Here is a 25791-nt window from a genome sequence, read left to right on the forward strand (position 1 = left end):
CAAGTTCCCTGGGTTCTAAGGAGAGTGTCTGACTGAAGCTCGGACTGCAAAGAAGGAAGAGGAAGCGGCCACGGGGAGCTCTTCCAATCCCCGTGCATGGACACCCTACCCCAGCCCCCGCACTTCCAGGAGGACAGATGGACACCCTACCCCAGCCCCCGCACTTCCAGGAGGACAGATGGACACCCTACCCCAGCCCCGCATCCCCAGGGGGATGAGGAGGCTGACCAGATGGAAGAAGACCCAGCCTCTGGGGTAGCTGCAGCCCACAGCTCTGACTTCCGATCTCTTCCCCCACCACCCCTGCCAGGGGCGCCCACAACAAAAGCACACCAGAGACCACCCGTCACTGCCCCTGAGGCACCCAGGACCCGTGGCCCACCACTGCTGGGCCCCCTCTGCTGGGGCCGAGCACGCCTCTCCTACCTGCAACTTCAGACCCAGGTGGAGGAAGGCCTGAGCGGCCCCCCAGGATCAGACCCCTCCCCCCGAAAGCAGCAGCTCCATCTCCCCAGCGGAAGCACGCTGAACCTCGCAGGGGCATGGCTAAACCCGCCCTCCTAGCCCGCCTGGCTTACCATGGCTAGGCCCCCACCCCGCTCCAGGAGATTGGAGCCCCGCCCTGAGCAGGTACAGCTCCGGAAAAGCCACGTACAATTTAAAAAATGGCACCAAACGGGAGGGTTTGACAGTTACTCCCCCTTTGGCCTCGCTGCCCCCTTAGCGCCCCCATAATGCCCCACCCCTCACCAGTGCCTCCAAGGATAACCACTGCTACAGCGCGGCTGGCCAGAGCCCACCCCTCCGAGGCCTACAGAACCCTCTGCAAAGCTTCCATAGCTACAGTCCCAGGAAACAATCATGCCCTCCTCCCCTAATCAGCACCTGCTACCTGCCAGGGTACCCGTGGGCTTAAAAATAACAATCCCTTCCCGTTTAGACATCACTTACTTGAAACATTTCTAGTTTCTTAGCTCAGAACCTCCTCATGACAACCCCGTGAGGCAGGCGGAGGAGAGATTACAATTCCCATGGTATATGCGTATGTATTCAGAAATGAAGCTCAGAGAGGAAAAGTGTCAAGCCCACTGGTTCCCAAGGTGCAGCACACGCCCCACAGAGCAGAGGGGGGCAATTTGATTTTAAGTGGGGGCAATTCGAGAATCAGTGAACAGTGAATTTTTTGCATTTCTTATGGTTCGAGGGGGCCTCATCTACAGCGTATCCTGCATAATAAAGGCTAATATACAAATGACCAAATGGTGGAATGACCGGTCACTATGATGCACACTGACCACCAGGGGGCAGACACTCAACGCAGAAACTGCCCCCTGGTGGTCAGTGTGCTCCCACAGGGGGAACGCCACTCAGCCAGAAGCTGGGCTCACGGCTGGCGAGCGCAGCGGTAGTGTTGGGAGCCTCTCCCACCTCCATGGCAATGCTGAGGATGTCCGACTGACGGCTTAGGCCAGGGGTGGGCAAACTTTTTGACTCGAGGGCCACAATGGGTTCTTAAACTAGACTGGAGGGCCGGAACGAAAGCATGGATGGAGTGTTTGTGTGAACTAATATAAATTCAAAGTAAAGGAGCGGAGGGGAGAGCAAGAGAACCGGATAGAACAGCCGGATCCGGCCCGCGGGCCGTAGTTTGCCCACGGCTGTCTTAGGCCCATTAAGCCGTCAGTCAGACATCCCCCCAGGGATCCCGGACTACGAGATGGTGCAGGCCAGGCTGAAGGGCACCGGGCCTCTAGTCTATATATAAAGAAAGCAGATTTGTTTTTGCCAGGGGCTTGGGGAAAGGGAGGAATTCACTGCTGACCTGCATGAGGTTTCTTTTTGGAGGTGATAGAAACGTTCTGGAATTAGACAGGAGTGAGCACAAAGCAGAACAATATGACTAAACTAACAACCACTGAATTACACATTTTGTAAGGATAAATCATGTTTTCTGAATTTCATCTAAAAAAATGTGTGCACAAAAAGTAATCTACATGCCAGACAGACAGAAACAATCCTTTTTATGATTTGGCCTCAGAAGGCACAAAGTATTCCTCCTGTGGAGTGCACTATAGGTGTATTCTATATATAGAACCACCCCTATGTGTCTGATGGGTTTATACTATTAAAATGGGTAACTGGCCGAAACCGGTTTGGCTCAGTGGATAGAGCGTCGGCCTGCGGACTGAAGGGTCCCGGGTTCGATTCCGGTCAAGGGCATGTACCTTGGTTGCAGGCACATCCCCAGTGGGAGGTGTGCAGGAGGCAGCTGATCGATGTTTCTCTCTCATCGATGTTTCTAGCTTTCTATCCCTCTCCTTTCCTCTCTGTAAAATACCAATAAAATATAAAAAAAAAAAATAAAAAAATAAAATGGGTAACTGGCTCCAGCTGGCTGGTGAGTGCCTTGGGGGCAGTGCCCCTGCCCAAGCCCCCCATAACTGGCACTGTGACAGCACAATGCCTGCCTGCAGGAGGCAGGCACTCAGGAAATATCATTGGACAGAAGGATTCAGAGCAAACTGCCACTCAGAACGTCAACTGCCAAAGGATTCCGCTGGAACTGAGGGGCGCACAGTTGGTGCTGGGGAGCTGGCCTATCTGGCCTTCTCTCCAGTGGGCAGGCGGTTCACGGGCCCACCTGGTAGGCAACCCCTGCTGCCAACTGGGGCACCTCAGCTCGGCCCAGAGCATTAGTGTTAGGAAATAACTCTCTACCCAAGCTTCCTCTCCCAGTTCCCAAACTTAGAGGCCCAGCATAGGGCCTAGAATTCACTGAGCTGCGTGGCTGTTTATTCAACATGGATCACCGAAGCCGATCTCGCAGCAGACGCCTGGGCCGAACCCCTCGGACTCAGTCCCGAACCCCTAGTGCCCCACTCCCCTTGCATGTGGAACAGGAGGCCAGGGAAGGAGGAGGACGGGAGCAGCGAGAGCCCCCTAGCCAGAGGACTGCTATCTACACGCCCCCGGAGAGTGAAGAGCTGGCAGACAATGTTATGGGTAAGGACAAGCTCTCCCCTTCTCAGCAAAAGGGAGGTGGCTTCATATGTTTCTTCCCATACCCACGGAAGACAGGGGTCAGGGAACAGAAAGCAAAACTTATCATGGACAGGACTGGGGTGAGGGGTGAGTTTGGGAAGGGCAGGTTCCTATCTGCCTCAAAGGGCTGTCACAGGAGCAAAGACATAATATGTGAAAGTAACTTGAAACCCAGACAGGCAGTTGGTGGTATTTACAAAACCAAGTACTTACAATAGCAAATTCCAGGTGCCAGGAGCCTGGGAAACAGATGAGTTTGACATGGACTTGGACCCCAGGTAGCTGACAACCTAATAGAGAAAGTCAAACAGTTAGGATAGCTTCGGTGGGATTCAGAAAGATGACAAGGGCTCAGGAAGATAGGAGGGATCCTGGGGACATAAAGACGGCCAATGGTTCCCACCCATTTGGTGGGTGCTGGGTCTTATCTCTCCTGCCCTGTCCCAGTCCTCACCTGCCATTCTAGCGAAAGAGTGAGGAATGGCGTGATTGTCAGAAGATGGAACAACACAGTGCTGGGAGAAAAGGTAAGTTCTGGGAACTCACCAAGTGCTGATTTTAAAACGTAAGACATACCTTAAGGCACACAGTGTTAAGTCACCAAGCTGTGACTTCCAGGCCGGAAACGTTCCTTTCCTGCTGGAAGAGAATAAATTGTCTTGAGATACTGCTTTTCAGGTTAGACTTTTCTTCTCCAAGTTTTCCCAGGACTTACAAGGGCTACGGCCGGTGCGGGAAGTCAGGGCACTGTTCACCCAGCTCAGCGCAAGGAAAAGGAAAACAAATGTTAAAGGTATAAAAGGCAAACATTTCAGAGGCAGAGGGTTCATTTCACCTTTGGGGAGGAGGCAGGATGGTGTGCTGCAGTGAGGCTTTTTAGGTGAGGGGTGGGGAAGGATGAGAAGGATGTAAAACAGGCGAAGACCCCTTATCTGTAATGGCGGCAGGCGCGGCAGGCCGGGTAGGCCCGGCTCCTGTAATGGCGGCAGGCCCGGCAGGCCCGGCAGACCCGGCAGACCCGGCAGGCCCGGCAGGCCCGGCAGGCCCGGCAGGCCCGGCAGGCCCGGCTCCTGTAATGGCGGCAGGCCCGGCAGGCCCGGCAGGCCCGGCTCCTGTAATGGCGGCAGGCCCGGCAGGCCCGGCTCCTGTAATGGCGGCAGGCCAGTCGCAACAAAGGCGGGAGGCCAGTCTTCAACGACGTTTTTGGGAAGAGATGGGCCCTAGAAGGACGAGCAGGGCCTCAAACAATGCTGAGAGCCGGCAGAAGGGAGGGCAGGAGAGAGACAGACCAGGCACAGTCGACGCCATCAATGGGTCTTCCACCAGTTAGGCTTCCGGGTGGCCTAGGCCTAGGCATGCGCCCTGCGGCCTGCCCCCAGGGCGCATGCGCATGCGGCCGTGAGGGCGGGGCATAGAGAGGGCAGGGCTGGGATGAGGGACAAGTGTGAACAGGCAGGTGTCCTATCTGCTTCGAAGGGTCGTCGCAGGTGTAAGGATATAATCCGTGAAAACAGCTTGAAACTGAGACAGGCTGTGGGGAGTATTAGGCGTTACTTATAAAATCAAGTGCTTACAGTAGCAAATGCCATGTGCGGGTGCCCTGGGAAACAAAGATGAATTCGACATCGACTTAGATCCCAGGCAGCTGACAGTCTAATAGACTTCTATGGGATTCAGAAAGATGACAAGAGCTCACAGGAGGATAAAAGGGATTCTGGCCCCTATAATGTGATGGGATAATTGTCATAAAATGGAACAATAACGTGCTGGGAGAAAGTCTGGTCTTCTGGGAACTTTTCAAGTCTTGATGGGGAAAAAAGAAGAAGAAAAGATACCTTGAGACAGACTTAGGTCACCTAAGTGCCTGGCTGCCCTTGCTTGCTGGAGAATGAATGATTAGACCTTTCTTCTCGCAAGTTTCTCGGGACTTGAAAGATCTGCAACTAGCGGGGGTAGTCATGGCACTGTTCACACACATCACTTCAAGGAAAAAACTGTTACAAGCATAAAATGCAAGCGGTTCCAAGGCAGATAGGTTAGTTTCAGTTTGCTAAGGGGGTGGTGTGCGGTGTTGAGGCTTTTGGGAAGAGATGGGCGTGGAAACCGTGCAGAGGACGGGAGCGCTTGAGGCCAGGCCACTCACTGGTCACTCCAGAAACACAGCTTTCGCTGAGTCGGGCTGAGCGCTGTGCCGGTCCGCCCCAAGGCGCAGGCGCAAAAGCGGGCAGCGGCCAGCAGGCCACGTGGCAGGGCTTAGGATTGGGGGGGGTGGGGGGTTGCGGAGGTTGCGGTGGGAGTTGGAGCAGCCTGGAATCCGGAGAGCGGAGCGCGGGGAGAGGGGGCGGAGGGCGGGGGGCGGAGGGGGAGGGCGGGGCAGCTCTCGCGAGGCCCAGCCCGGATCGCGGGGGTGTCCAGCGCGCGATTGTAGCTGCCTGGCGGCGGGAGAAGTAGCGCTCGCGCCAAAGAACGTGTGTCTGCGCTCGCTTGGTCATGGAGGCGCCGGGGTTGCAGCCAGCCGCGAAGACTCCAGCCCCCAGCAGGAGCCTCAGGCTGCTGCTGCTGCCACTACTGCTGTTCCTGCTGCTGGCCCAGACTCTGCGGGGCTTGGAGGCAGAGGAGAGGCCCCGAACCCGTGAAGAGGAGTGCCACTTCTACGCGGGGGGACAAGTGTACCCGGGGGAGGCGTCCCGAGTTTCGGCCGCCGACCACTCCCTGCACCTCAGCCAAGCCAAGAGTAGGTGGTGCCCCGCCAAGTGGGGTTGACCGGTGGCTGAGGGAGGCGGGAAGTTGGGAGGACCACGAGACACGTGTGCCCTGCTTAGGCTACCGGGGAGCCTGGCTTGGGCGGCGCCCCCTCCCCACCCCCGTCCTGCCTCTGGTCCCTGGGCGGGCCTGGCTCTTTCGTAGCAGGGCAAGGGAGGAGGGTTCCTGCTGTGAGAAAGGGATTGTTTCCACTAATCAGATTTTGTAAGTAGTGGTTACCCCAAAAGCCACCGAAAAAGGAGAGAGGGTGGTCCAGGTTCCGGACTTGCAGGCATCGGAGGATGTTGTGCAAACTGAAACACTTCCTCAAACATTGCAAAGTGGCTGTAGCATATCGCGTCTGTTTCCAAGTACTATTCCAGGGAAGACTAGGTTAAGTTGAATAATGATTCATAGAAAGTTTGATTAAACAGAAAATTGGCTAAACAAAATGTTCAGGAGAGCAAACATTTCACCTTTCTCTTTTTTCCTTTTGTTTTCATCTTATAAAGACTATTAAAAGCCCTTCCCCAAAACATATAATAAATGGGTATTCTTTGTGTCTCTTAGAAATGAAGAACTTCTTACAGGTGTATTTTGAAGGCTCTTTGTAAGGAAAGGAAGAAAAAGGAGGTTCAAAGTAATGTATTTTGGTTGATGATAAACCTCATGGCAAATTTGTGTCCTGCCAGTTTGGCTTTTGATTATTTGCATTTCTGTCCAGTGTACACAGGTAATGGCCACTTTCAGGAAGGACACGTCAGACTGAGATACTGAGAATGTTATGGCCTGCTGCATCTAGATGTTAAGATTAGCCAAAAAGAAGTGGGCAGGGATTAAAGGATAAAGACTGTCCCTTGCTTGTTTTTAAGTAACCTTCTTTTCCTACAGCATTCTAAAGATGTGTATTGTGGTTCAATATCCAGTGAAAAAAGTATGCTTCACAGTTATGAATCCTCAGTGTTAAGTGGGATGTTACGACTTAGGATGGAGTGGGAGTAATAAGTGAGAAAAACTGTTTTGCCTTCTTAAACGTGCAGTTCTTTCCTACTGAAAGTAAACCCTACTTTTGGGTTTTTTGTTTTTAAGAAACCCGTCTCACGCTTTTATTTTTTAAACAACATGTTTATTATTTCACAGGAGGCCTTAGCTGGGTTCTCTGCTCAAGATCTTACAACGCTGCAGTCAAGATGTTGGCTGGGCTGCATTCCTTTCTGGAGCTCAGCATCCTCTTCCCAATTCCCATGGTGGTGGGCAGAATTCAGTTCCTTGACGTTAAGGACAGGGTCCCTGTTTTCTTCCCGGCTGTGACCTGGTGCCATGCTTAATTCCTAGGAACCAGCCGCTTGCAGTTTCTTTATTCACAGGCCCTCTCACTACATGGCAGCTTATTTTGTCAAGGCCAGCAGGAGAATCTTTGAGTCCCAGCCTTGCGCTTTTAAAATCACAGTATTTTAAAGTGTTATTAGTTTCACTTACCTGGGAAGATATTTTGAACTGTGTCAGCCAGTTAAGTGTTTACTGGCATTACATTATATTTCCCATAAGAAACAAATCCCATCCAAGTCTGCTCATAAAAGCAAAAAACAGTGGTAATAGATTTCCCTTTACCAGAGAACTTCTTCAAATTTTAGATATTTGCTATATCTGTGTCATGTAGGTTTATCTAGAATTAAAAATACGAGGACTTTTATTCATAAAGTGGAATATTATAGAGCCATTAAGGTCATACTTTGAAATAATTTTTAGTGACATGAAAACTGTAAATGACTTACTGTTGCTTTTTTTTTAAAGGGGTGCAACATGATCCAAATTTGTGTTTAAAGGAAAGACATCAGAATGTTAACAGTAGTTAAATTAATGGGGTTATGGGAAGAGGAGGTTTAAATATCCTTTATACTGCTTTGCATTTGCCAGAATCTGTTACATGATTTATATTCAAGATTTTAATACACACAAGGGGTTGCTTTGGGAATTCCATTTATAGATCTTAGCAAAGTTAACTGCATTCTTTTTTTGCTCCATAAACTGATGACAGTTTTTTTCTTTGAACTAACTTTGTAATTCTTAAATCAAGAACCCAAAATTTTCAAACTCAGAATTTTGAGAACAAAATTTATTTCTCAGATTTGGTTGTCCTCATATGCTAAAATCATTAAGGAATAACAGGTCATTATAATTCCAACCACAAATCTACTTAATATATCCTGTTAACCAACCCCATTGAGAAGCATTTTCAGTAATGTATACAAAGCATGTATAGTTCAGTACCCTTCTACTAATTCCCCCTCTTGGCCTTTACCTAATCAGATCAGGATATTTATATGAGGTAGGCTTCTGACTCAAGACAAGTAATCACATGTTATATATTAACTTCACAGAGAAATTCATCTTAAGTTTATGTCTCTTTTCAGAGTGACCAAAAATGCTGGCTACTATACAAAATATAGTAAATGCTGCCTATTATGAGCCTTACTTTCTAGGAACCATGGTCAAACTTGGAAGCAAGGATTGACTTCCATATATGTAATGGTTCTGAAAGTTCAAGCGTTATCTGAATGTAACAGAAGGTATATTCTCAAAGCGTGTTGGCTAGAATTACAGCATGCCCTTACAAGAGAGCAGCACCAACTATTCAATTTCCATTAGGTCACCTGAAACCTGTTCCAGGGGGTCTCTTCTTTCAAAGCCCTCTAGGAAAATAATCCCATGGTCTGGGATTGTACACTTCTGGCCTGATGTATTTGCAAATTTCCTACCCTTTGAGTGTGGCAACAGGTCCTCCATGAGTATGTGAGAAACTGGCCAAATGTTTAAATTAGTACATCGGAAAGACTGCCATTAGGGAAAGGCCTATCTAATTATCTGAAATATATTAAGTTATTCAACTTGGAGGGGCTATGGTGAAGGATCCAGTAGAGTGTAGTGCAGGGATGGAATGTGGGCGGGGGGGGGGGGGGGGAGGGCGTTCTGTGAGCATGAATAGAATTAAAAGCATTGTCAATGACCTCCAACTGAAATTGAGCACTTCTTTCCATTATAAACATCAGCAACAAACCACATTAGCTTCAGCAGTACTTGCTTGTACCTGTTGTCAATAGACCCCCAGGTATTTTCATGCCGTATTGTGGTTGTTGGTTGTTACAGGTATCCTGAAACATCATTTACACTCTTCACTATTTTTGGTAGTTAATTAGATCACTGCTAGATCCTGCATTTTTAAAGTCTTAATAAAAGGGAACATGTATTACTACATCACCAATGTGGGTCTTTTGTATGTTGATAATTTCATTTTAATATAATTGTTTTCCTTTGTAATTCTATATATTTTATTTTATATATCCAGTAACACTATTCTGAGAAGTATGTAAGCTTCACCAGACTGCTAAAGAGATCCAAATGTTTAGAACCCTTGATTTTTAGTGATTTCCTAAAGCTCTTCTGTCATCCCATCAGTTTTCTCAGTGTTATAAAACATCCTATATTTTTCTTCCTTAGTTTCCAAGCCAGCACCTTATTGGGAAGGAACCGCTGTGATAAATGGAGAATTTAAGGAGCTCAAGTTAACTGATTATCACGGAAAATACCTGGTTTTTTTCTTCTACCCACTTGATTTGTAAGTAATACATGTACAAAGCAGCTAGTAAGACCTCAGTTATTACCATCATTAATCAAGGTCAGGGCTCAGTCCCCAGCAGGGGGTGTGTAGGAGGCAGCTGATCAATGATTCCCATCATTGATGTTCTGTCTCCCTCTCCCTTCTCTGAAATCAATAAAAATATATATTTAAAAAATTGTTTAAAAAGAGTTTATTTACAAAAAATAAGATAGGCTAGATTTGGCCTGTGGCTGAAAGTTTGCTGACACCTAGTCTATCCAAATGGGAAGGATTCTCATAAAAATTAGTACATGAAGACTAATACAAGTCATGAAGCTACATAATACATAACCTTTTAAATTAGCTTGACTAGCTGAAATGTATAATACATTCTAATTTCCAATAGAAACCAGAAGTTGAAGTTTTAACATATAAAAAGTATAGGCCTTCTAAATTCATGTTATAAAACCAAAGTTAAAACGTATGTAAAATAAAACATTAAACCTGAATTCAGAAATTAGTCTAGCATAGCAGACAAATATGCTCTGTCTCTCCAGTGTTATTTAAAACTCCATAATGAATAAGACATAGCTAATTATGCATGATGTTAGCAATAGTCTTCTGGCTAAGATAGCTTCTTTCTGTTGTTTCTGTATAAAGTCAGACTGGGCCTGGTTAGATAAGGAAGAATTCTCAGGCAATTGCCACAGTCTATAAGGATGAAAGTCACAAACAATCCTTCAGTTTTCTGCCAGACCTTTTTCTCTGTCTTCACTAAGAAGTCAGGCAAATGTGTCTCTAAATAGCATTTCTTGGGATAATAGGAAGGAAGGCAGGGACTGACCATACCTACATTGTGGAAAATATTAAAAATACACATTATAGCCCAGGTTCCAGGGACGTAGTCTAGATTAGAACTTTCTGCTTGCATATGACAATCCTCCACTTGAACAACTGAAACATTTGAAAAGCCTATGTTGGGGTGTGGTAGGAACTTGGCCCCTAAATCTACATTTTTCGAACTTTCTTGGCCATCACACACAATAGGAAATAAATGTTTAATTGCTGCCCAATACACTTACACATACATAAACGGTAACATTCAGTCTGTATGCACCAGTACAGCCATGCTATACTGAAATACTGAAAAACTTCCATACCAGAGGGTAAATAGCCACTTTCTCAACCCCTTCCCCAAGTTGCTCCTCCGACCTGATCCTTTTTCGAAACCTCCAGCACTAAAGCCAATCTATATATATAAAAGGCTAAGCAACTGGCCCATAGGTATGACATGCATGCACTGACCCAGGGGGCAGATGCTCAACACAGGAGCTGTTGAGTGACACTAACTTTGCAGAGTGCCCTCTTGCACTCCAGGACCCCTTGGGGGATGTCAGACTGCCAGTTTTGGCCTGATCCCCGCAGACCAGGCTGAGGGACCCCGCTCACTCCGCAGACACCCTTCGAGCCCTGGTGCCACCCCAGGTGTGGCCAGCCGGGGAGGGACCATGGGAGGTTGGCTCCAGGGCGTGTCTGGCCCATCTTGCCCAGTCCTGCCCTGCCAGCCACCTTCTAATTAATTTCCTTTCAGTGTGCACGAATCTGTATACTGGGCCTCTAGTTTTGAAATAAGGTTGTTAAATATTTTTTAGTATCATTCCTGAACATACATATATATATACATGCACTGGTATATACATGTTTCATAACTCACCCTTACTGTGAAGGATATATTCTCATATTTTCTATTTCACTGTTTTAAAATGCTAATTGGAACTCAGTAAATTGACTTAATTCCTACCACAGCTTGAAAAACACTACCCTAAGGTAATATTCTCCAAACATGTCCTTCTGACAATGGGACTTTATCAAGAAATGGAGGGGATGGCCGAAACCGGTTTGGCTCAGTGGATAGAGCGTCGGCCTGCGGACTGAAGGGTCCCGGGTTCGATTCCGGTCAAGGGCATGTACCTTGGTTGCGGGCACATCCCCAGTGGGAGGTGTGCAGGAGGCAGCTGATCGATGTTTCTCTCTCATCGATGTTTCTAACTCTCTATCCCTCTCCCTTCTTCTCTGTAAAATATCAATAAAATATACTTAAAAAAAAAAAAGAAAAGAAATGGAGGGGATGGGAGGGCATTTCCTCATTTCCAAAATCCAGATAGATGCATCTAGCTCATAAGGCTGGTAAAGGAATGTAAAAACAATGAAATGATGTCAGATTTGTATAGATCCTTTGAAAGCTGTAAAGCATTTTAGACTACTCAATATTGAGAGGATTCATATATAAAGTTGTTCTTAATGTGCATTTTTATATACTAAATGTGTTTGTAAAGACAAGTCATTTCAAACTCGCATATATGTGTATTTTGAGAATACTGAGTATATTTTCTTTTTACTTTCAGCACTTTTGTGTGTCCAACTGAAATTATCGCCTTTGGTGATAGAATTGAAGAATTCAGATCCATAAACACTGAAGTGGTGGCATGCTCTGTCGATTCACAGTTTACCCATTTGGCCTGGTCAGTATCTTACATTTACATTTAGGAAAAAGAATGGATTTGCTTTTAAATTATTGGCAGACAACTCTTAACATTATAGGAATATAAAAAAAAAAACATTATAGGAATATAATTATTTATCAGACAATTCAGGAGATTTGTCTGAGTAATGCTAGTTCAATGAAGTTACATAAAAATAAAATTGAGGGGGAAAGTTCAATGCAAAAGATGTCCATAACAAAAACTATTGAATTGTATGATTATTTTATTATGACAAATTTTGGGTAGCCTTAATCTGGAGGAAAAAAATCTTTAAAATACCATTTCTCTGTTACACAGTTGTGTAGTATTAAGCCAAACTCAAAATAGCTTTCATAATTTTCCAGAAGCAATGATTTTTAATTAATTTTAGAAATATTTTATTAATTGTTTCACCTAATTAATTGCAAGTTAAAATGACAAGAGATGTTATTCTTTTCCCCTGTCTGATTGGCCAATATTTCAAATTTGAAAATTTTTATGTAGTGATTTCAAAGGTGGGAAGAATCAGCACTCCCATACACACAGGTGGTTCAGCATTTCTGGAAAGTAGTTGGGCAACATGTTTCAGAATCTGAAATGTGTGTGTTGATGTGTTTTTAATCATGTCCACAATTTTTGCACAAAATTTTATGCATGATAAAGACTGTTCATTGTTTTTAAAACTTAACATTAAATTCATAGAGTAACAAATTCAAAACAAGTTTTCTTCCATTTATAATTATGTGTACATATAAATTATATGTGCATGTATATCTATATAAAATTAAAATTTTAATTGGTTCAGGAGCGACAACTCAAATTTATATTACCTTAAGTATTTAACTCTCTGGAGTATTTTTTAAAGTAATTATATATTTTATTTTATTTCCCTTGAGTATCCCAAGAACATAAGCAATTCTTGTAATCTAATAGATATGGTGCATCTTAAGTCCTTTTAAATTGTTTCATTACTATTTATAAACTGAATAAAATTTCAATTTACACATTTTAAATTGGAATCACAAGGTATATATGTTATTCTAATATGCCAAATGCTCTTAAACATTATAAATAACTCATTATACAAATAGGTACTGATTATTTCTCAATGTAAGAATATTAAAACTATGGGTTTAATTTGCTTTATCACTTCTATAGTAATTCTGTATCTCCATATGATTAAAACACAAATACACTAAGGGAAAACATCTATGCCATCCCAAATAATTTGGGATTGTTTTTCCAAGGAATTCTTTGGTATACATTCTCAGCTGGATAAGTTTCATGTCAACCAGAGATTTCTACTTGGATGTCAGAACTGGGGCTGCAGACATGGGGAGCATTATTTCCCTGTTTTCTGGCTGCTATGTCAATGCCTTCCAGTTGGGGCACCAGCCCACATCCCCCAGTTTCAACTTAAAGAATACTTAAATCTCAAGACTTATGTGTCTGAGATTATAGTTAACTTCCTTCACTGCTGCAAGTAGACTGCATTTCTTTGTCTCAGAATATTAAAATATCCGGTTGTTTCCTGCCTCTCTCAAGGAATTGCCTTATGATGACAATTCTAAGGTTATGCTTATGACAGTGTCTATTCTTTATTCATCAATTCTACTTCTAGAAATTAATCAGGCAAATGTACAATGTTAAGAATACAAGGATTAAAGGCATTACGCAGTTAATAAACTTGCTGCAGTCTTCACCGAAAAAAAAAAAAAGAATACAAGGATTGCCCTAACCGGTTTGGCTCAGTGGATAGAGCGTCGGCTTGCGGACTGAAAGGTCCCAGGTTCGATTCGGTCAAGGGCATGTACCTTGGTTGCGGGCACATCCCCAGTGGGATGTGCAGGAGGCAGCTGATAGATGTTTCTAACTCTATCCCTCTCCCTCCCTGTAAAAACACAATGAAATATATTTAAAAAAAAAAAAAGAATACAAGGATGTTCCCAGCAGTGTTTATAAAAGCAAAAAAATGGAAGCAATTTAAATGTATGTCAGTAGAGATTAGTAAAATGTGGTATATTTATACATTAAAAATGTGATGTGTAGCTCCATATTTAGTGTTTAATGGATATAAATATATTGTTAAGTGGGGGAAAGGGCAAGAAAATAGAATGTATATTTAGCCTGTCTTTTTTAGAGAGAGAATGGGTGTGTGGCGTTTGTCCATGTGTGTGCACATGCAGATAAAAAGTGCTGTTTTGAAATATGCCATAACTCTAAGAGGTAAATGTTCTGTTTGTTACAGGATTAACACCCCTCGAAGACAAGGAGGACTTGGACCAATAAAGATTCCACTTCTTTCAGATTTGACCCATCAGATTGCAAAGGACTATGGTGTATATCTGGAAGACTCAGGCCACACTCTTAGGTACCTTTTTAGTGGTTTTACATTATGACCAATCCAAATATATTTGTAACCCTCATTGAAATGGAGTTAGAAGATACAAAGTTTGATCAAGAAATATTATTTGCTCTACTTGCAAAAATGGTATAGATACTCTTTAAAATAATTAGTGAGTGTCATAGACCGTTAGAGCTGGAATATTATGTAAAGGTCTGTGACCAACCCTATCTTTATTTTACAGATAAACAGATTCATAGAGTTCCATGAACTTAGCCAGAGAAATATAATTGGTTAATGGCAGAGTGCAGACTTGAACCCTGGTCCCCAAACTCCTTGTCCATTTCTTTCTCCTCTTCTCCAAACTGACTCCAATAATGGTTTTCCTAAATACAAGTATCATAGTATTTAGCAAATCTATGTCTTTGGAGTAGGAAAAATTAAGGAAATATTTTACCCAACAGCTCTCACTGGGTTACTTGAGTTAATAAATGCTAATAGAATTCTTTGGGTGAAAAGGGGCAATTTTAGCTTAAAACAAATAATTTTGTTATAGTTGTGTTGTTTATTAGCTTTTCAATGCTAATAGTTTCTTTTTTAAATGTTTTTTGTGAAAGTGTCATTATTTTATAATCCTGTTTTTTAATAACAGCTTTACTGAGATATACTATATGACTCACCCAATATAAAGCATACAATGCAATACTTTTAGTATATTGAGTTTTGCAGTGATCACCACAATCAACTTTAGAACATTTTCATTATTCCAAAAACAAACCTCATACCCATTTTATTCCCCCTTTTCCCTAATTTTCTTGCTCCTACTCCTGCCTGCCTTGTTTTAGTGACACACATCTTCATAGAGTCTTAGTAAAAGATCATTAGAAGGTAAAATGGTTTGAGACCTTACGTGTCAGATAATGTTTTTATTCTACTCTCATGTTGATGAATCATTTGGCTGGATATAGAATTGTAGATTGAGAGGCAATTTTCCTGCAAACATTTGAAAGCATTGCCCTGCTTCCTTTAGCTTCTGGGGTTGTTATTGAGATGTCTTTTGCCATTTTAATTTCTGATTTTTATAAGAATGACCTGTTTCTTCTCTGTGGAAGAGACATACATGTATATTACACCAAGTATGGCAAATGTATTAATCTCAAAGTCTACCAAAGAAGCAGTTCACAAAATTAAAACAGAAGACAAAAGCTAGAATTTGCTAGCAAAGGAAAGGCAGATTTGTTTTTGTGTGGTGTGTGTTACAGAGGGAAGCTCAAAATTTTAGATCAGGCTCACTTCAGAACAGACTTGATTACCATTGACAACAGTTTTTAGCTGTAAAAGCAGCTACATGAAAGAACACCCATCCTATCTAATATCCTATCTAATAAAGAGGGAATATGCTAATTAACCATCACTCCATCACAAAGATGGCTGCACCCACAGCTGAGGCCAAGTTCCCATAAGGAGCCTTAACAAGCAATCAGCAGGGACCTGAGGCTATGCCCTCCCCCACCCCCGTGGGGCTTGACTGGACCTCAGGCCACGCCCCCCACCTGGCAGGGCTTGACAGGGGACCTCAGGCCGCACCCCCCACCTGGTGGGGCTTGACGGGACCTCAAGGTGCGCTTCCCGTCCTGGTGCTGGGCTAGGGGACCTCAGGCTGCTCCCCCACCCCAGCACCAGGCCAGGGGACCTCAGGCCACACCCCCCGCCCCAGCACTGAGCCAGGGGACCTGAGGCTGCACCCCCCTGCCTGGCGGGGCTTGACAGGGGACCTCAAGGTGCACCCCCAGTGCTGGGTCGGGGGGAACTCAGGCCATGCCCCCTGCCCAGGGGGGACCTGAGGCTGCACCCCCCTACCAATGGGGCTTGACAGGGGACCTGAGGCTGTTCCCCCCTCCTGGTGCCGGGCCGGGGGACCTGAGGCTATGTTCCCTGCCTGGTGGGGCTTGACAAGGGTGGGACTAGCCAGGTCTGGATCTATCCCAGTGGGGGGTGGGGCCGGGTCTGGGTCTCAAGCGATTTTGAGGCGCATGTGGGTGGGCGGGGACTTGACTCTGGGTCCTGTGGTGTGCCCCAGACTCTGACAGGAGAAAGGTTTTCATATACATTTTACTAATTTTCTTTCATCTCTGACACTTCTATTATAGAGAAAGGGCAAATAACAATATTAAATTATTTCCTCTAATTAATCCCCTTTTAATGTGCATGAATTTCGTGCACCGGGCGGGCCACTAGTATAAATAATAATTAAGCAAGTTGACCTGGTCCAAAGGGAGTGAGTCCTAGTTATTTCGGACATCAAGTTGCTCACTCAAAAAATGTATTGTGAGATAAGTAGGAATACTTTAGTAATGTTTAATATGATTATGAAACAAGATGTCATGAAATAGATATGTAATACCATATATTTATACTAAAAATATCTCATCATTTATAATACTTGTACACAAGCAATTAGCCCCAGTATCTGAGATCTTTTTCTAATCTAAAGTATTAGGTTGAAATCCATATTGACGTAAATAAACAAACAATAAATTCCTTGAAAATTTTTGTCTCTAGTCTACTTTAACTCTTGCAATGCCATCGCTATCTCAGTAACAGGTCTTTTTAATCAAACTACTTCATTACTCCCCAGGCCATAGAAGTGAGTCACACATACAGAGATTTAGAGGGAAAGGTGACTTCACTTATATTGGTGACCTTGTCTTTTTCCACCATTAAAAGGAAATAAAAAGACATTCCAAACAGCCAGTGAAGAGAAAGATGGATCACTCCTTCACTTCAAGGAAGACTCTGCTGTGTAGTTTCATCATTTCATTTACAGTACAGTAAAATCCCAAACCTAGTACACGTGAAGATTAAGCTGTAAATACTACAGGACGTTTCAGAGACCAAAACAAAATTTTAAATCTAATGGGGGGTGGGGGGAGGTAAAAGAGGGTAAAGGAGAAATGTATACCTGAAACCTATATCATTTCATTAACCAATGTCACCCCAATAAATTTAACTTTAAAAAAAATTTAAAGCTACAATTTAACAATTATAATCCCAAATTATATAGTAGGTGTGTGTGTGTGTGTGTGTGTGTGTGTGTGTGTGTGTGTACTAGTCAAGTAGGTAGTGTGTTGATTCTGTATAACAATCCTGTGTGGATGCTACAGGGATTCGCATTAACAAATATTTGTCTTAACTAAGATTTGTCTTAACTCCTCGTTCCCAGGACCCATTGCTTCTCTACCATTAGTTTGGGATTTTAGTTCTTTGTAAGGCCAGCTATCACTCAAGTTTCTGATCACCCATCAGATTCTTGCTGGGGACTAGCTGTGATCGCTCATTCATTCACCAGGTGCTCTTCTCCCTTCCCGGAAGGCTCTCTGCACCCTTGAGGGCAGACTGCATGTCCTTCTCCTTTTGTGTGTGTTCCCAGGCACCTGTCAGGACTTGCATTCAATGCTAATTCGCCTCTAAATATGTTAAAATAGGGGAAGAGGGCTTCAGATCATCAAAAATTAAATGCACAAATAATTAAAGTAAAATTTTTGTTTGAGAAGTTAGCTCCTCAAATGAGATGAAATGGCCTCACCCCTACCACTTTTGTGTTTTATAGAGGTCTCTTCATTATTGATGACAAAGGGATCCTAAGACAGATTACTCTCAATGACCTTCCTGTGGGCAGATCAGTGGATGAGACACTGCGTTTGGTTCAAGCATTCCAGTACACCGATAAACATGGAGAAGGTACTCTTTCCTTCCAAACATCATAGCCTTTTGATTTTTTAGTTTGAGAAGAGGTAGCAGTATAACTAGTTTGGTTTATTATCCATAAGTACATTGGATGGTTCCAAAGTCATCTGATTGTTTTCAAATTATTAGCTAATCTTTTTAGTAAATCAAATTATTAAAGTGATTTTAATGAAATATCACTAATATATTCTACTTACTGAATTAAAAGATCCAAAAGTATTCATTATTTGCACAGTCCTTTTGGATAAGCACAAAGAAAAGTTTCTGCTGCTGTAATATTTCAAATTATGTTTCTAAAACTTAAAATATACCATTCTAGCAATATTTAGTAATGTAGGTTTTATTTGCATCTGTACATTATTTGATTTAGATTTTTTCCTCAAGGTAATTCAGTAATCAGCAAGGTTATTCAGGATCACACTAGTAATCTATTCATCCTTTCACTCCAAGTTTTTGCGGTAGCTAAATGGGAAAGGTCAGATTTTCCTAAAATATATGTTTTATATTCCTTTCAAATGTGTAACTCAATGCCTGGGTCAAGGTATATTCCAAATTAAATCCTACTTTCTGAATAATTTTAAAGTCTCTTTTGACAAGCAGCAAACCATAGCATCAGTACAAAATATTACAGGAAACAGCATATCAGCTTATTTTAAGTTTATGTAAGTTCAGAGAAATTTTTGCCATGCCTAGACCTTTCAGTTCACCACATCCCAAAAGTTTCCAACTTTCTTAGAGGAACACTCAATTTGGTTTTTTATACTGTAAATGCAAGTAAACATAATTGACAAAAATGAAAATAGATTAGCTACCTACTGCTAAGCTCTGTGACCAAACTTGCTTGGTGCGAGCAAGCAAGCTAACAGAGCCAGGTGGTCAGTGGCCTAGAAATGTTCTCATTAATACAGGCTCCATTTTTTATTTCATTCGGGAAAAGAAAAGCCAAGAGTTGCTGAAGAGAATTGAGCTCTGTTTTTAAATTGTCTTTTGCCAATTTTTGTTCCTTTCAGTCTGCCCTGCTGGCTGGAAACCTGGTAGTGAAACAGTAAGTCAAATTGATTTTTCTGTTAAGGGGATGTCTGGGGCCAAACAAAAATGCCAACCTTAAGATCATCTGTAATAGCACTGTCTTGATTTTGTAAATGACTTAAATATTGCTCGGCAAAAATCAGAAGAGTACAGGCATTCTTTGAACTGTAGAGAGAGTAGCTGACACTGGAGAAAGCAGAAGATAGGACTTCATGCTGTGAATTATAAAGCCTAATATACAGCATAATATGGCATTAAAATCACAACAACAAAAGGGAACAGCAGAGATTTGGTAGAATTAATTCAGAGGGCTGAGAGAACATTTATGGAATTTCTTCCTATATTGTGGGCAAAGAAAACAGTCACAAGCAAAGCTTTTCTGTATATAGTAAAAAGCTTTTGAAAAAAAATCAGGCTTAACTAACATTGAAGCTAATGATTCATCATTTGAAGGAAGAAAAGATTGAAACAAGTACATTCAGAGGGAGGCTGTATAGTTTATAGACAGTCCCTGAAGTAGTCTCTGGCCAGTAGTTTCTGGCCAAAATACAATTTGGAAACTTGCTTGAACCTTTTTTAAAAATATGTTTTAATTAATCTTGAGAGAGAGAGAGGAAGGGAGAGGAATAGATAGAAACATCGATGAGAGAGGAACATCATCGATCAGCTGCCTCTTGCACGGCCCCTGCTGGAGATTGAGCCCACAACCCAGGCTTGTGCACAACCCAGGTTTGTGCCCTGAACCAGCAAACTCTTGGTTCCTGGGCCAATGCCAAACCGCTGAACCACACCAGCCAGGCTTGAACCTTTTTTAATGAACATGTTATCTTCTAAAAATCAGAGTTTTACACAAACTCCAGTTAGGAAAAATACCTAGAGGATTAGAGGAAGAAATCATTATCTTAGGATAAAAGAAAAATATAGACTCCTAAGACTTTCTTCCTTAGCAAACAACAACAACAAAACAGTACCATTGGCGTACACAGTGAGAGGTAGAAATTCACTCTGTAACCTCACTCAGATTAGTTAAAATAACATTTCATTGATTTAAACTAGTTTTGATAAGTGTGCAAAGCAGCTTTGCCCTTATGGGTCAAAGTTAATGCTACAATACAGTATTCACCTCTACACAGATCTGATGGATTTGAAGTTAAGCATTAAAGAGACTTTGAGCACTAGGTACTTTAAATTATAAATCAGTCATTGGGTTAATTTACAGTTATTGATTGTGAGGCTCACAAATAGAAATATGAATCAGAAGCTACAGGTATCACCTAAGAAGCCTTAAAAAGCATCAAGCTCGGGGCACTTCCCCCTGGAGCTAGAGCAGAACCAACAGTGACTGATGCATAACATCACCTTGTATTGCAGGCATGTGCTGAGAGAGCAGGATGAAATAAAGGTGAAATATGAAACTAGTACAAGAAATACAGCTGTGGCGGGGGAGAGACGGAAAGAAAGTAGGAAAGGGGGATATAGGATCAGAAAAGGTTTTGTGCTGGTGTTTAAGATAGAAGAGTTTTTCATCTCCATATCCCTCAGTTTTCCCCTGTATATTGCACAGGCCTCCTGGTTTATCAGTATCTCTCCTCTCCAATGCATGCCATTCTCCAGACCAGAACCTTTTAGCGGCTCACGGTCACTCACAGGACAAAGTCCAGATTTTCAGGGCACAGCCTTCAAGCCTTTGCATTCTGTTCCCACCAGTCTCTCCCAGGTCATCTTCCCTATGATTCACACACAAATGCTGTGCTCCCACCAAATCATGACTCATCTTTCCTCCAATTAAGCCCTGTTTTTTCACACCTTTGTGACTTTGCTCAGGTCTTTTCAGAGCCTGAAATACCTGTCCCCTTCTCTAAATTCTACTCCTCTTTCAAGACCAAATTAAATGTCACCTCCACTCGGAGACCATCCCTGATGCCATCTCAGCCCCCACTGAGTCACACAGCCTGGGTCATACACAATCGTACTGTGCATTGCATCAAAATAGCCACGTACACAGACATCCTTCCCACGTGCTTGTATGAGCCTCAGAGGTGGTGACCATGGTAGTTATCCTATATCCCCATTGCCCAGCGCACTATTGGCACTAAGTAGTTATTCCATAAGTACCTAAAAATTGAATTTAAATGCAGAGAGGTTATAAACTGACAAAAACAGAATGCTCCTTGGAGTGATGCCTGAAAAACTAGGTAATGTTTATTTTATGCTAAAGAAAAATTATGAAGATGACGCATATAGCCCTAACCAGTTTGGCTCAGTGGATAGAGCGTCGGCCTGCAGACTGAAAGGTCCCAGGTTCGATTCCGGTCAAGGGCATATACCTTGGTTTCGGGCACAACCCCAGTAGGAGGTGTGCAGGAGGCAGCTGATCAATGTTTCTCTCTCATCGATGTTTCTAACTCTCTGTCCCTCTCCCTTCCTCTCTGTAAAAAATCAATAAAATATATTTTAAAAAATAAAAATAGAAGACGCATACAGAACTATCATAAGGTGATTACAAGAGGTTTTTTTTTTTTATATGTAGGGATGGATGTACTTTACCTATAACTATCAAGTAAACAGGTCTAGTAGGGAGCTTTTTTTTGTTTGTTTGGAGTATTTTTCCATTCACTAGTTATTGAAGTTAATGCTCCATGGTTGTATTTGAGTATTTTTTTACCTTTGCAGTTTGAGGTTAAAAGGTTGCATTTTGGACCTCCAAAAAAATCCACTTGAACACACTGCCCTCTTTCAGGTTGTTGGCACCCCAACACTTCACCAGCAGATGATTTTAGAAATACATTAACATCTGTAGCCATGCTCTCTTAATGTGTTTGGTTTAATTAGATCAAACCCGAAGATGCCATGAAAGCCTGGTGGCCGAGAGAAGAGCTGTAAGTAAATTCGGGGGTGCTTGAGTACAGATGTTAATTTATTGACAGGTCGGACAAATCCAGTGTTTCCTATATACATATATATTATATAATTAGTACACAAACACAGTCTTCTTTAGTCAAGAGATGGGAAACTATTATCAGACAACTAATGATGAATGATCTGCTTTTTTCTTTCAATAGATAATCCCAGATCCAGCTGGAAAACTGAAGTATTTCGACAAACTGAACTGAAAATACTTCCTCAGGCCATGATGCTTGAACGCCTTCAATAAAAGGCGCCATGTTGTTACCACATTGTGTTATTGTAGTTACTTCGTGGAGAATATAAAACATCCACGTCAGGGTCCAAAGATATTTACTGCTGAAGTCAGACACTGATGCCAAAAGATAGGCAGTTATTCTCTCTTTCCAAACTAAGAAATGTCCAATTGAATGAAACTAGTAACAACAATAACTGCCATTTATATGGTACTGCTACCTGCCAGGCATTTTGTTATTCTACAGATGAGGAAACTGAAGCTCAGATCAACTACTTCCTCAAAGTCACACAGCTAGATAGAAAGGTAGAAACAGACTTTGAACTCCAGACGGTCTCCTTCCAGTTCGTGGCTCTTACCACTCCACCATGGCTCACCTCTCTGTACCTTTGAGGGTGACAGCAAAGGACAGGTTTTGAGCACAGTCATCTTCCACACTGTCTGGTAAGGGGCAGCTGAACCCAGAGCTCACTGCTCTGTACAACATAAAGCTATTTGGACACACACCCCCTTCTCTAAATTCACATTTTCAACTTACACCAAATATATAAGTAGCAATTTACATGTTTAAATTTAGTTTAACAAAATTTGAATCCGTAAGCATATATAGCTAGCTCTTTATATGTAACACTGAGCCCCAATGCAATGTCATCACCCCTTTTGCCACCCCAATATGGCAATGACTTTCATAAGTATCTATAGGTGTGCCATGTAAGTATGTTCTAAATGATAGCTTACAGTTGAAATTTTAGAAGCCAACCTATTAGTAAAGTTGAAAACTGCTAGTACTTTGGTATTCAAACAGGGTTGTAATAATCTTGTCAATACTTCCAATACAATTGGAATCCTAGTATCAGATTTCCTCTTTCCAATCTGAAGCGTACAGATTTTTTACTCATGGAATAAGCCTGTCTCTTAGAGCTTTTCTAACATGTTCATTTTAGGTATGTTTATAGGGAGGACAACTATTTTTATATCTATTCCAAAAAGCCAGTCATTACTGTTTTCATTCAACATACAGCAGCTATCGATCGCCTACTCTACACACTTGATATATATCAGTAACCAAAGATAGTTTTCTGCCCTTAAGGAGCTCAGTATTTGATTACTGAAGCAGGTGTTGATAGTGTAGTAATTTCTGGAGACCAACAAATGAGAGAAAATACACCCTGAATCACCACTTTGATATTAATTAATGCAAATAGCCATGAATAAAACAGCATTAAATGCACTCCTTTTCAGTGCCTTTTATCAACTATCCCTTCAAACAACTGACTTCTGAATGCCCACACATCCAAAATTACATCCTAAAGATGATGTCATGTGGCCATTTACAGAAGACTGGGGGAAAAGAGCATCCAGAAAGGATAGTCCCCCTGGAGAGGATGGGCCCTGGGCCTGACAGTGTGGCAGCTATAGGAGACCTATTCCCAGAACATGCTAACCTATGCAATCGAGAAGTGCTTCTCTGGCACAATTTGCCACCAGGGTACATGGTAATTTCGAGATATTTTTGGTTGTCACATCTGTGGGGGTGCTGCCAATCAATCATCCTATAATGGACAGGACAGCCCCACAACAAAGACTTACCTAGCCCAAGATGTCAGTGGTAAGGTTGACAAATCCTTCTAGAGACAGTTGCCAACAGATTAAGGAAAGGAGACCAGTACAGTTTAGTTAGTAGCTGCCTCTGCAGCAGGACAGACCATGCCATGACATTTGGAGCTTATCAAGAGTGACTTGGAGGTTCTATGAAATCACTAGGCAATCTCTCTTCAGTGCACACACATTTATATACACACATGCTAGTATATATCATATATAATTCCATGCTTCTCCAAGTTCTGATCTTCTGTTGAATATTTCCCAGTTAAGTCTTGCCAGTATGCCAAGCTTTACAGTGATTGTAGCAGACTGTTCTTCCAGGGATTTCTGAATCCCCAGAATCTAATACAAGAAATCAGTCCCCACTCCCATCATTTCTTTTCTGTCCATGGTCACATCTAATCCTACATCCTAAACTTTCCATCTGTCCGTAGACTTCCTGGTTGTATATTTTGTTCTCAAATACATTAACCACTATTTCACTAGGTAATGATGCTCTTTACTCTAACCAACCCCTACCTGATATCACGGAATGCATCATTGTATTTCATTACCCATGAACTTCCTGATGCTATGTCACTGAAATATTTTTGAATAGACTTATCCTGTATAATAAAAGGCTAATATGCTAATTGACCAAATGGCAGAACAACCGGTCACTATGATGTGCATTGACCACCAGAGGGCAGATGCTCAACACAGGAGCTGCCCCCTGGTGGTCAGTGCGCTCCCATAGGGGGAGCACTGCTCAGCCAGAAGCCCAGAAGCCGGGCTCATGGCTGGCAAGCACAGCAGTGGTGGCAGGAGCCTCTCCCGCCTCCGCAGCAGCGCTAAGAATGTCCTACTGATGGCTTAGGCCAGTGGTCGGCAAACTCATTAGTCAACAGAGCCAAATATCAACAGTACAATTGAAATTTCTTTTGAGAGCCAAATTTTTTAAACTACTTCTAACGCCACTTCTTCAAAATAGACTCGCCCAGGCCATGTTATTTTGTGGAAGAGCCACACTCAAGGGGCCAAAGAACCGCAGTTTGCCACTCTGTTGACTAATGAGTTTGCCGACCACTGACCTAGACTCTCGATTCCAATAATTACAGGCTGTTGTTGTTCCTTGTGATTAAGCCCCTATCCCAGTGGTCGGTAAACTCATTAGTCAACAGAGCGGCAAATTGCGGCTCGCAAGCCGCAGTTTGCCAACCACTGCAAGAGGGCGCAGGCCAGGCTGAGGGATCCCCCCGCAAAGCGCACGAATTTCGTGCACTGGGCCTCTAGTTACTATATGAATGAGATAAAACGTGTATCTCAGGTAAACAGCTCCATAAAGGTCTCCATGTCAGGGGAGATAGATATATATGCTTGTGTGTGTGTAGATATAACACACATATACAGTATATATACACATGCTTCTATAAACTCATTAAAAATTTTACCTAGCTTTTAAAAGGAAGGAAAATATTTAGCATGGTATTTAGTCTTAGACAGCAAAGCAACTTTTACCAATTCCATTATTCACATAATAATACAATTTTGGCATAATGTACACTTATGTAAAATCCTGAAAATATAGTTTTAAATGTCCACCTTCTTGAGGCTTAACCTGACAATTTTTTATTTATTTATTTTTAAATATATTTTAAATATTTTTTGCAGAGAGGAAGGGAGAGGGATAGAGAGTTAGAAACATCGATGAGAGAGAAACATCGATCAGCTGCCTCCTGCACACCCCCCACTGGGGATGTGCCAGCAACCAAGGTACATGCCCTTGACCGGAATCGAACCTGGGACCTTTCAGTCTGCAGGCCGACGCTCTAGCCAATGAGCAAAACCGGTTAGGGCCTGACAATTTTTTAAATTACAAAATTCAAAAGCCAAATCAAACACCCTGATTCACCTAAATCATTCATTTGTTCATACAAAAAATATTTATTACTTACACATGAACAAGGTACTTTGCTAGTCAATGCAGATATAAAGATACGACATCTCTTCCCACAAGAAGCCCACAGTCTCCCAAATAAAAGCA

The 25791-nt window shown here is 42.6% G+C and overlaps 1 protein-coding gene across 4 annotated transcripts; it reads left to right on the plus strand.

Annotated features, from left to right (window-relative positions):
* The first annotated feature begins 5312 nt into the window (after window positions 1–5312).
* On the plus strand, window positions 5313–22195 carry PRDX4 (peroxiredoxin 4). 4 transcript variants are annotated; one of them, XM_080652564.1, is made up of 8 exons: window positions 5313–5776; window positions 9283–9400; window positions 11788–11904; window positions 14153–14275; window positions 17859–17989; window positions 19006–19040; window positions 21857–21903; window positions 22087–22195. In XM_080652564.1, the coding sequence occupies exons 1-8, from the start codon at window positions 5533–5535 to the stop codon at window positions 22088–22090; spliced, it is 819 nt and encodes a 272-aa protein (XP_080508690.1). In that variant the 5' UTR covers window positions 5313–5532; the 3' UTR covers window positions 22091–22195. The 4 variants fall into 4 exon arrangements, 3 of the variants coding, with proteins under 3 accessions (XP_080508690.1, XP_080508689.1, XP_080508688.1); XR_013959766.1 differs by having other exon boundaries at window positions 5431–5776; window positions 21765–21903; XM_080652563.1 differs by lacking the exon at window positions 21857–21903 and having other exon boundaries at window positions 5326–5776.
* Window positions 22196–25791: the final 3596 nt, after the last annotated feature.

Source organism: Plecotus auritus (assembly GCF_963455305.1).
Source record: "Plecotus auritus genome assembly, chromosome: X".
NCBI classification, from domain to species: Eukaryota; Metazoa; Chordata; class Mammalia; order Chiroptera; family Vespertilionidae; genus Plecotus; species Plecotus auritus.